The sequence below is a fragment of the Acartia tonsa genome, chromosome 7, assembly GCF_053477335.1.
Source record: "Acartia tonsa isolate MP-2025a chromosome 7, ASM5347733v1, whole genome shotgun sequence".
Classification (NCBI taxonomy): Eukaryota; Metazoa; Arthropoda; class Copepoda; order Calanoida; family Acartiidae; genus Acartia; species Acartia tonsa.
Genome location: NC_137266.1, coordinates 44,158,971 through 44,170,639, shown reverse-complemented (window position 1 = coordinate 44,170,639; position 11,669 = coordinate 44,158,971). Strand labels below are relative to the sequence as shown.

The following is an 11,669-nucleotide window of genomic DNA, read 5'->3' as shown; positions in this document are numbered from 1 at the left end:
AAAAGTTGTTCTTCTAGCTTTAAAATATTAAAAATAGAGCCATTTAAAAATTTAAAGTAAGAATAGACCTAAAAACAAAGGTTGTTAAATAAAAGGGTGAATGAAGCATAATTTAACTTATAATCGGAAATTTACTAACAATAGGGTACATGCCCAATTTTTTAGATATTTAGTGAGCTAGGAAAATAAAGAGAGAGTTCGACACCCCCCAAACCGATACGGGTGATGAAAAAGGTCCGACTTTTAAGGGTTAAAAAATGCCATTGTATTGTATATAATTTTTTTCTTGTCAAATATGTGACTATGCATAATTGGTAGTTGATTCTTTTGAGAATATTTAGTTTTAATTAAACTAAACTAAAAGATATTAAAAATTTTGAAATAATAGTTATTAAAATCGAAGCTTTTTCTATAATTAGGGTTGGTCCGTTGTAAAGGCAGGTTTTCTGCTATTTAATTATGTTAAAGATCTTGTTACATGTCATCATGGCCTGAACTTCCATGACATCCATCCGTCTGTCTATATATCTGTCCGTACATAGTCTGTCTGCAACAGTTAGATCTTTTTGTTAATTTAGACATGTTAAAATTGTCCTATCGATTTTAAAATTTGCATAAAATTTTTATAATGAATAGATACAATTTAGAAAGCCTAGCAACTCCATATTTGTTACCAGAATGTGCGTTTCTAAAAAATTAAGGATGCCCTTAAACCGTATATTCTATTTATGCAGTTTTTAAACAAATTTACTTACATTTTTTTTAGATTTTATATATAATATTCTGCCTTTCACGTTCTGACACATCTGAGCTTCGCTTTTTTGATGTTTTCATGTTAATCCTTGTAGCTTTAGGTGATGTCCAAATTCCAACGATTAGGTTTTCACAACACATTACTACTCAGCTATAAAGCTCAAAATATGTTAACTCTTTTTTATCGTTTTTTTTCTATCTCATTTTCTCTGTGTGAGAGATATAGAAGGCTACAACTGTGTGACTTTTTAATTATGGGTATGACACATAACGGAAAGTTGGATTTTTTTTAATATCTCCATCCTTGCGGACACAGGATGCCAGCAAACCTGGCAGGATCATCCAGATAGAAATCAAAAATATTTTTGACTTAAACAAAGTAATTTATTTGTATGAAACTAAAATATTTTTATAGTACTACATCCTCATATGAAATATAGGTGTTCAAGCGCGCATGACCAGAAATCTTGAAAAGGCTTCTGTGACGACTTCAAATTAAAATTTAAAATTAAAGTTGTTCAAACATGTTTACATGACAAATCAAAATTTCATATAAATCTGGCGCTGTTTTCCTGCCTACCGGCGGCTAGCAGCTGCCAAGTACAGCTGCCATAGATGAATTTTATGTTTTGAGATTTTTAATATAAAATTTACATTTGTTGTTGTTCAAAAGTAAGGAAATTACAGCCTTTTAAAATTTTAAAGTAAAAATGGACCTAAAAACAAAGGTTGTTAACTAAAAGGGTGAAGGAAGCGAAAAATGACTTTGACTCATTTATAGTCTAAACATAATTATCAAACAGGGGACATGCACAAATATTATATCCCTCTAGCTTAAAAGGATATAAAAAGATAAAAGGGGGGGAGGTTAAAGTTTAGAAAGGGAACCGACCGTTAAGGGATAAATTTTCAGTTAATTTATAGAACAAACCTTTCATTACTCATCATCTCTAAGTTAATGTTGAAACATTTTTAATGATGTAAGCTAAAGATCTTACACACGAATACTACATATTTATAGAGTGGATTGGGTTTAGTAATTATGCTATGACATGTATAAAAGTTTATAAAAGCATGTCTGGGTGTCAAAATGGCATATATCAACTCTTCCTCTCCAACTTGCAAGAAGTAAAAAATAACTATTCGACATGCATTTCAAACTTCTGGTAATATTTTTATCTTCATTATTTTAAAGAACAGAAAAAAACTTATTGCATAGCATAAAACGTCAGTAATAAGGAGATTATGATTAAGATTTTACCACAGTATTAAAAGCTAATTTATCAACTTTTAAACCAACTGTCTTGAGGTTTATGATTAAACCCAACACCTTCTTGTCAGACTCTAACAAACAGACCTTGATTTCAAATAATTTTCTAGACCTCATATAGTTGATATTTCTTAACAGCAGTTATGAGTCAAATTTATGCACAACTATTTATTTAAGGTTTTAATTTTTTGTCTCGGGCTGACAGTAGCTCGTCCCAACCAATCTAGCAACTCTAGCAACCTCTCTCGGGAGAAGAGGGCACCTTGGTGGTCATGGATTGAGAAGACTGCTAACAAGGTTAGTTTCACTTAGAAAAGTATTCTTTAAACAAAAACATCTAAAAGACCAATCTGGGTCTAATGCAATAGCACAAAATTTACAAGAATAAAGCAAAACACATACTTTTTGAATTCTTTAAGCTCTAAAAAGCACTGTTGTTTTAAGTTATATTAAAATACACCTAGTATAGAAATTGAAGCATTTTTTTTACAGAGAATATGGAGTTAAAATTTTTTTTCATACTCCTATTGGTTGTTTCCCAAATCCGGAAAATGCATGGTTTTAGAAACCTTGTTCAATATCTCAACTTTTATGTTGGAAAAATAATTCATAAAAAAATTTGTTAGGTTGCTGAAACTGCCAAGAAGGCTGTAAATAAGGTTAGTTTTACTTAGAATAGTATTCTTTAACCCTGAGCTAAAGTATATGAAATTTTAATGTGTCATGTAGACATGTTAGAACAGTTTTAGTTTGCAACTGTTAAGTGTTAAACCTAGAATATCTAAAGATCACCTTAAAACCTGGAACCAACTTCATTAATAAGTAATAGTATTTTCTCGCTTCGTGTTTTAAATGGCTTTCTGCGGATATAGAATGTACAATTATAAGATTAAAACCAGTTTTTTTTAGCCCCAAGGTGCCGAAGGCACCAGCTAAAAAACTGGTTTTAATCTTATGGTTGTACATTTTTATATTCGTAGAAAGCTGGATAAAATACGATGCTAGACATAGTTTTTTCATATGGATGAGAACCGGTTCCTATCCACCGGATTCGAATGAATACGAGAATAGTTATTTCTCGCATCGTATTATAAACGGCTTTCCGCGGATATAGAATGTACAATTATGAGATTAAAACTAGTTTTTTTAGCCCCGAGGTGACGAAGTCACCGGCTAAAAAAAACTAGTTTTAGTCTTATGATTGTACATTTCTATATTCGTAGAAAGCTGGATATAATACGATGCTAGACATAGTTTTTTCGTATGGATGAGAACCGGTTCCTTTCCACCGGATTCGAATGAATACGAGAAAAGATATTACAAAAACACAACTCTAATGTTGGAAAAATATAAATAATAATAATAAATTTTGTCAGGTTGTTGAAACTCATACGAACGTTGTAAAAAAGGTTAGTTTTTTCCATTTTTCTTTTTTAAAAATACGGATTGCAAAGTCATTTCATCAAGTCTTCATTTAAAACACATCCCACAACAACTATGCAATTGCACATATATAGTTTTTATTCATACTCCTATTGGTTGTTTCCCAAAACCGAAAAATGCATTGGTTTAGAAACCTTGCTCAAAAACGCAACTTTTATGTTGGAAAAAACAATTTATAATAATTTTTTTTAGGTTGTTGGAACCACTAAGAAGGCTGAAGAGAAGGTTAGTTTTACTTAGAATAGTATTCTTTAACCCATAGCAGTCAGGTCCCTTCCAGACTTTAATCGGTGTGGGGTAGGGGGATGGCAATATAAAGTTTAAAGTTTGAAGATCTATAGTTTTAATCATAAAAAAATAACTTAGAGATAAGTAAAGTAAGGTACAATTGTTCCTTAAATTAACCTTTAAAGGTCAGGCCTATTTCCGGATTTATATGAAATTTTAATGTGTCATGTAGAAATGTTAGAAAATTTTTTGTTTTGAACATTAATTGTTAAACCTAAAATACTAAAGATTGTCTTAAAACCTGGAACCAAATTTATTAATGAGTTAAAAGATATGTACAAAAAACACAACTCTTTTGTGGGACTGTGGGATTGAAAAGCCATTTCATCCTCAAGTCTTCATTTAAAACACATCCCACAACAACTATGCAATTGCACATATATAGTCTTTGACTATAATTTTATTAAATTTTTAAGCAAGAAACCATCTTAAAAATTTTTGGAAAGATTTCGAAATACATTTTTAATACATAGGTTGCTAAATCCACTTAGAATGTTGCAAACAAGGATAGTTAGTTATACTTTATATATCACACTAGCGGCTTCGCCCCTAGCCTCTAGGGGCTTAGCACCAAAATTTCAAAAAATGTAGTACATGTGGTGCATCTTCATCTTCGTCATTGTTATCTGCATCAAAAAAAAATTGAGGGGGAATTTTTTTATTTTTGGTGGGGTTGGGGGTGTCCCACGCCCCAAGAAAATAGCTTAAACCCACCACAGGACTAGTAGGTATATTCCCTGAAGAGTAGAATCCGATCAGTTCAGTGGTTACCGAGATCTCAAGGGACAGACGGACAGACAGACGGACGGACGGACAGACATCAAGCTACTTTGTATTATAGATAATTATTATTCTAATCATAAATATTTTGTCAAAAATTAGCCTAGCACTAAAAACAGAACTTTATTATTAGAACAAGCATTTTTGTGATCATCAACTTAAAATTAACTCAGACGAAAATGAAAAAGAAAACATCTCAATCTTTTTAAATTTTAGACTTAACAATCTGCATAACTTTTTTTTTAGGTTCCTGAAGTTATCAAGAATACTGTTGATAAGGTTTGTTTATTGTATAATCTTTAAAAAAGCATCAAAACATTTTCTGGTAACAATTATTTTACTGAAAATGCTATCATGTAAGGAGAGGTGATACATTTTTTTAGTATCCGCCTTCAAGAGCAGAACTCAAATTTTAAAAATATATTGCTTATGCTTACAGATACAGAAATATAAAAAAGTAATTAAAGAAAAAATTTAACTAAGCTAAAATTTGATCATTTTAATATGTTTAAATTTAATAGATTACCATTGGTTGGCTAAAATAGTTTTCTTATTCAAGGTGTGCAAAGGTGTGGATGCTACTGGTCACGAGTATGAGAATGATGATGTTGAGATCAATGTTGGTCAGGGAAAGCTTAGGGGATGCATTGAAGCAGATTCTGATGGGTTAAAGATTATGGCTGAAGCAGGAGTCGATGCTGCCAATGGTAATGTTGATCTGGGCAAAGACGTTAATGTAGGGGCCAGCATTGGTTTGAGTGTTGACACGGGAATTGATGTTGGGGGTGATGGGGTTGAGATTAAACTTGGGGGAGTTGGTGGTAGTGTAGGATGCAAAAATGAGGTTTGTCTCTGGTTTGGATGCGTTACTTTAACTGTTTGTTAAAACATATACTACATCATTTATTCTAGTTTTCTAACATTTTATTATTTGAAACAGTGAAAAACTGAGAAATAAATTTTTACATCTAGCCCTTACAAATAAATACTGATGATTTTCTAATACAGTGTGTAACATATTTGATGTAATTGCAATTTTTATGTATACAACACAAAATTATGTTATCCCAGTGTCTTATTCAATAAAAAATTTGAACATTGAAGTGTTCTTTGTTGTCAAAATTGAAAGAACATGAATGTAGTTTGAAAGAAATAAACAAGGATGATAACATCCATAAGTAGTGAAGCACAAAAAATAGTGGATGGTAATACGTACAAGAAAATTAAAAGTGTATTTATTAAAATCAAAAAAAGATTTATTGGAGAAAATAAACACAAAACCTTGCTTTATTTTGTGACGTCGGTTAAAGTAAATTACATACTAGATGCCCATAACAATGGGAAAAATGATTTTGATACTGTCATCGCAAAAAAGTTTTAAAATCGGACCAAAAGTACTAAAGATATGGGGAAATATTTAAAACATATAAAAATAGCCAAAAACCTACTTAAAGGCAGTCTGACCGCAATTGTTTCTTTTCTTAAAACCCTAGGAAATTTAATTTTAATATCTATAACTGAAAATTTTTTTAATCGGACCGTAAACACCAAAGCTATGGAGAAAAATGTGAAAAATATAAAAATAGCCGAAAACCTGTAAAAAGGCAGTGTGACCGTCATTGTTGTTTTCTTCAAGCGATGGGAAATTTAATTTTGATATCTTTAACTGAAAAATTTTGTAAATCGGACCAAAAACACTAAAGATATGGGGAAAATGTGAAAAATATAAAAATAGCCTAAACATGCTAAAAGCAGTTCGACCGCCATTGATGTTTTATATTTAATTGTGCTCCTTAATGATGGAAATGTTGTCAAACAGGTTCAGCATTCTATCTTTTATGGGAGCTGAGTAAATCCCATTTCCCCCCTAGCGTTACGGACTGACGGTCAGACAACGTAAATTATAGAGTAGCTTCGCTACTAAAAATCAAATTGCAAGAATGGGCCATAAAAATATGCCAAAAAACAATTAAAAATTATAACTTAAATTATATACAATAAAAATTTCCTTTACTATTTCTGCATTTATAAAGCATAACTTTAAACCTCCCTAAAAATACATATGAAATAATTTATATAAAAAAAACTAAGTAATTCAAAGTGGATAAATTGTTCTTTTCAATTTTATAGGCTTTTATAGCGGCTACGCCCCAAAAGGCCTCTAGTGGCACTTTCAATGTTTTTTTCATATTTAAAATATATCTATGTTGCGTTTGACGTTTGCGTTGAACTCTCTTTCTAAAATCGAGAAACGTAAACATTTTTGATTTTTTTGTGATTTCTCTTGGGAGGGTGGTGGTACCCTCCCCCAAAATAATTAAAAACCTTCACGGGACATATGAGAATCTACCCAGTTAAGAACCCGATTGGTTCATCGTTTAGCGGGATCCTTCGGTACAGACACACAGACAAACAAACAGACAAACATCCTGTTACTTTAGTATAAGGATAAATATATAAAAGCTACTTATTATATACTTGCTTCTTAAGTTCTTTAAGAATTTTAAATCAAGAAATTATGTAAAAATTAAAAAAAATGTTTAGAACAGGATCTCAGCCATACTGAATACTCATATACATTGTATTATAAACAATTTTCGACGGAAAAAAGCATAAAATTAATACCTGTTTTGTCAGAGGAGCATTCGGCCCATTTGGTCTAGCAAATCTGGTTTTATTCTTTGAATTTTCATTATAATATTTGCGGAAAGCTTTCTATTATATGAGGAGGGATAAATAACTAAAATATCCCTGAATGTATTTACATGGCTTCTTTCAAAGTCCTTAAATAGTTTATAAATGCCTGCTTTAAACTACTTTACAATTTGATATAGTCATAAAGATATTAAATAAAAGGGCGAAGGAAGCGAAAATTGACTTTGACTTACTTAAGGTCGGAAATTCATTATCAACTTGCACGAATTTTTTTTAGCCCTTTAGCCCCCTCCCCCCCCCCCCCCCGACCGATTGAGGTGCGGAAAGGGGCCCGACTGTTAAGGGTTAAAGATATCAAAATTAAATTTCCCGTCAATGACGGTCAGACTGCCTTTTTGTAGGTTTTTGGCTATTTTATATTTTTCCCCATTTCTTTGGTGTTTATGGTACGATTTTCGAAATCTTTTCAGTTAAAGATATCAAAATTTAATTTCCTTTTTGCAGGTTTTTGGCTATTTTTATATTTTTCAGAATTTTCCCCATATCTTTGAGTTTAAGGTCCGATTTTTAGAAATTTTTCAGTTAAAGATTTTAAAATTAAATTTCTGGCGTTTTACGAAAAAAAAAACAATGGCGGTCAGACTGCCTTGTAGCAGGTTTTTGGCTATTTGTATATGTTTGACATATTTCCCCATATCTTTGGTATTTTGGTCCAATTTTAAAACTTTTTTGCAAAAGTTTCAAAGTACTTTTTCCCATTGTTATGTGCATCTAGTATGTTATTTACTTTAACCGTCTTCATCATACAAAATAAAACAAGATTTTGTGTTTATTTTCTCCAATAAATCTATTCTTGATTTCACTTTAATACACTTTGAATCTACTTGTACGTATTCCCGTCCACAATTTTTTGTGCTTCGCTACGTATGGATGTTGTCATCCTTGTTATGTACTAAATAAGATGTTTTGATAAGTTTTGGGGTGGTTTTAGGCTATCTTTCTGTACTCCCCCTCCTGGATGTTAGGGGCGCAGTTGCTATTAGATTTAAATTACGTAAATATTATCCAATTTAAGACTTTTTATATTTTTTAATTAAAATATGTACATTAATGACAGCGTTTGCAGAAAATATAATTGTCCTTGTTCTTTTATCCTTTGATTTTATCAACATTTAGCATTTAAGAAAACAGATTTTTAAAATGATATAATCCATAAATGAAAAGTGTTCAGTAATCAGGGAGGGATGGTACAATAAGCTCTAAATCATACTAAACCCAAAAGTTTTATAATCATATTTTTTTTCACTTGTTAGCTTAAAAACTTTTGAAAATTTTAATATGTCTTGATTGTAATGTATAATTTAACAATATCCAAATTTTTCCACCAATAATTTCAATTTACAGTAAAGAGAATGGTTGTCTTTACCTGAGTGTCCATCTAATTTGAGATAGAACTACACTAATTTAACCTATACTTCACAGCTTTATTTGATATTTTCTTTGGACATTGCTTTACTTGTTCCCCCTCTTAAATGACGATGATATTAAAAGTTGCTTACAATTTACGTATACAATTTTCAGGTTAACATACAATAAAGCTTGAAAATTAAGTATTTATTTATTATGAATTCTAATTTGGAGAAAAAAAGCATTAAACAATACAATTCATTAGATAAAGTAGCTTAACACCTGTCCGTCCATGTTTATTAAAAACTAAAAAAAATCCTATTGGTTCGTTGATTTCTAAAGATCTTTAACATTTAAATAAAAATTTTTTAACAGAAAAACATAAAACCTCATTACTTTATAATAGGATACAAATATGTTGTTATTTCTCAACTTTATAAAAAAATCCCCAAAACTAACAAAGATGCCTAAAAAGGGTTAAGTGTAAAAAATGTATAAAATATTTTGAATATAATGTTACCATAATTTGAATAGATTGTAGCTGTTTTATAACTTGTTTTGTAGGTAATAATATTTATCCAAAAGCAACAAAGCTAGGAGACAACTTTTGGAATTCTTTCAATAGGTTTTTTTTCTTTGATATTCATTGCTTTCCCCCATCTTTAAAAATTTTTAGATTATTTTTTTTATGTTGTACTATAATTGTTCAGACTATCACACAAGGGGGACTGCCATTTACACATCCAGCAAATTTACAGTGGATGTGTTTTTGCCAGTGCATTGGATGTATTTATGACAAACTGAATTTTTACTGTATAAATGACAGTAAAATCGATTCTCATGCCATAAATACATCCAACACTGGCAAAAACACATCCCATATTTTTATACATATGTCAAAAATACATCCGACACTGGCATTTACACATCCATACTTTTTCATTTATATGTCATAAATACATCCAACACTGGCATTTATACATCCATAGAAATTTAACACAAAATAATAAGAGGTTATAATATATTTGTCAGGTTAAAATAAAAAGCATTATAAAGATTTAAATTATAATATATTTGTCAGGTTAAAATAAAAAGCATTATAAAGATTTAAATTGAAATATATTTGTCAGGTTAAAATAAAAAAAAAACATCATGTGATGGATTGTTGTGACGATCTTGACCTTGTCACAATTCTATATATTGGTCGACCAAAATCATCAACCAACAAGTCAGACATATCCCCACTTCCATATTGATTGTGGGGTCTTGGATGTCCTGTCCCTTGAATCCATGTACTGGGTCCTGGTAGCATTTCCATGATACTTCTTTCCAGAAATAAAAAACATCATCTTGTATTTTGGAATAGGTTATTTCCACATCCGGATTTTCATTGGAGTTGATGTGCTGTGGGCATTTTGCGAATGAACTCTTCTTCTATTGTTAAATCTCCTTAATAAATAAAAAAAAGATTATTTTTTTTGTTTATTGAATTTGATTATAAACCCTAAACCTTATTTTATACCAATTAAATATTCTCTTTTTTAAGAAGCGTCGATACATTTATGATGAAAATACTCGATTATATATCCTATATCTACATATTTTATTCTTATTTTATACAAAGTAGCTTCGCTACATATAAAATGAAAAACTCACCAGATGTTCTGATAGAATTCAGTGTGGTCGCGACACAGGCTTTGTAAACTTGGGTGATGAAGGAGAGCGGATCGGATTCTATAGCTTCCCGGATGGCAAATTTGGTCTCGGTGACTTTTGATTCAGCAGGGCTATGTAGATGTAATCTCCCATCACTCATTATATGCACAGTTGGAATACTAAAAAAACTAAACGCAATTTACAATTTGCAAAGGAATAATATATATTTTACAAATAAATAACAAGATCTAATGTAATTGTTTATAACCCCCAACTGTTTTGATATATACATTATACATATTTATATATATACAAATATATATTAAACATAAAAATGTAGTAAACTTTTACCTAATAATTTGAGGTTCTTCATCAGTCTCTTGGGCGACTTCTTTTAAGGTCAGCTTATCGTGGCCTTACAAAGTGCCTCGCAGCAACTAAAGGTTGAATAAACCAAATTTTTCAGATTATTGTCACAAAAAAATAGCCTCTGGCTCTGCCATAATAAAACAATGAACTAACAATAAATATCTAAATTATAATATTATATAGCAATAATTTGACCACCTGCGGAAATGTATTGATGTTTTTTAGAGAGCATCTTGAGAAAAAGGGAAGTAAATAGGGGGAGAGTAACTAAATTAGGGTAAAAAGTTTAAAACCTATAAGTATACATACTGTACAAAATATAATTAATTGTAAATGAATATTCATATAAATTAATCTAGATGTATATTTGCCAGTGTTGGATGTATTTATGACATATCATCGAAAAAGGATGGATGTGTAAATGCCAGTGTTGGATGTATTTATGACATATAATTGAAAAAGTATGGATGTGTAAATGCCAGTGTTGGATGTATTTATGGCATGAGAAAAAGAAAGAAAACATTTTGCCAAAAATACATCAACTGTAAATTTGCTGGATGTGTAAGTGCTATAGCCCCTCACACAAAGTAACCTCTTGAGCACTGTTAACCCCATCTTTATTTTAAAATTAATTGAAAATAAGGCGGGGGGGGGGGGTTACTTTTTCGTTTGTTTTGGTAGCCCCGCAGGGTTGGGGCACCGAAGGAGTTAGGCAAAGGGAAAAGACCCCAATACTTTTCCAACTCCCCGGAGTAAAAGTGTTATTTTATTAAATACTATATGCGTGACTATTAAGCACTTTATCTATCTTATATCTGTCATTTCTATCTATATGCCTATCTACCTTACTATCTTTCTATCTATCTATCTTAGTACTCTCTCTATCTAAATATCCACTAAATCAACTAAATGTTATTACTTTCTACCCATCAAAACACTTGAGCTTTTCTATTTGCGAATTTGTCAGTCAAAATAATTTGTTTAGAAATTGAAATTTTGACAAAAGAAATTCAAAACAAGGCTAAACGCCCCTCCCCCCCGACCGTTA

General features: G+C 30.8%; 1 protein-coding gene and 1 long non-coding RNA gene across 3 annotated transcripts; one reads left to right on the top strand and one right to left on the bottom strand.

The window, feature by feature from the left end:
* The first annotated feature begins 419 nt into the window (after positions 1–419).
* Positions 420–5,637, top strand: LOC145323823 (uncharacterized). 2 transcript variants are annotated; one of them, XM_080166383.1, is made up of 7 exons: positions 1,763–1,919; positions 2,201–2,320; positions 2,650–2,682; positions 3,400–3,432; positions 3,659–3,691; positions 4,781–4,813; positions 5,094–5,637. In XM_080166383.1, exons 1-7 carry the CDS (start codon positions 1,902–1,904, stop codon positions 5,418–5,420), a joined length of 597 nt encoding a protein of 198 aa, XP_080022509.1. In that variant the 5' UTR covers positions 1,763–1,901; the 3' UTR covers positions 5,421–5,637. The 2 variants fall into 2 exon arrangements, with proteins under 2 accessions (XP_080022510.1, XP_080022509.1); XM_080166384.1 differs by lacking the exon at positions 3,400–3,432 and having other exon boundaries at positions 420–1,919.
* Positions 5,638–9,700: 4,063 nt separating this feature from the next.
* Positions 9,701–10,870, bottom strand: LOC145323822 (uncharacterized). The gene is made up of 3 exons (XR_013881112.1): positions 10,604–10,870; positions 10,253–10,431; positions 9,701–10,045 (listed from the first exon to the last, which is right to left on the bottom strand). It is a non-coding gene; the product is annotated as an uncharacterized LOC145323822 (long non-coding RNA).
* Between the last annotated feature and the right edge of the window lie 799 nt (positions 10,871–11,669).

Bases quoted from the DNA above. Each gene is read 5' to 3' on its own strand.
- LOC145323823 (XM_080166383.1), top strand. The intron at 2,683-3,399 runs GTTAGTTTTACT...AAATTTTGTCAG, and splicing joins CCAAGAAGGCTGTAAATAAG to GTTGTTGAAACTCATACGAA. The intron at 3,433-3,658 runs GTTAGTTTTTTC...AATTTTTTTTAG, and splicing joins ATACGAACGTTGTAAAAAAG to GTTGTTGGAACCACTAAGAA.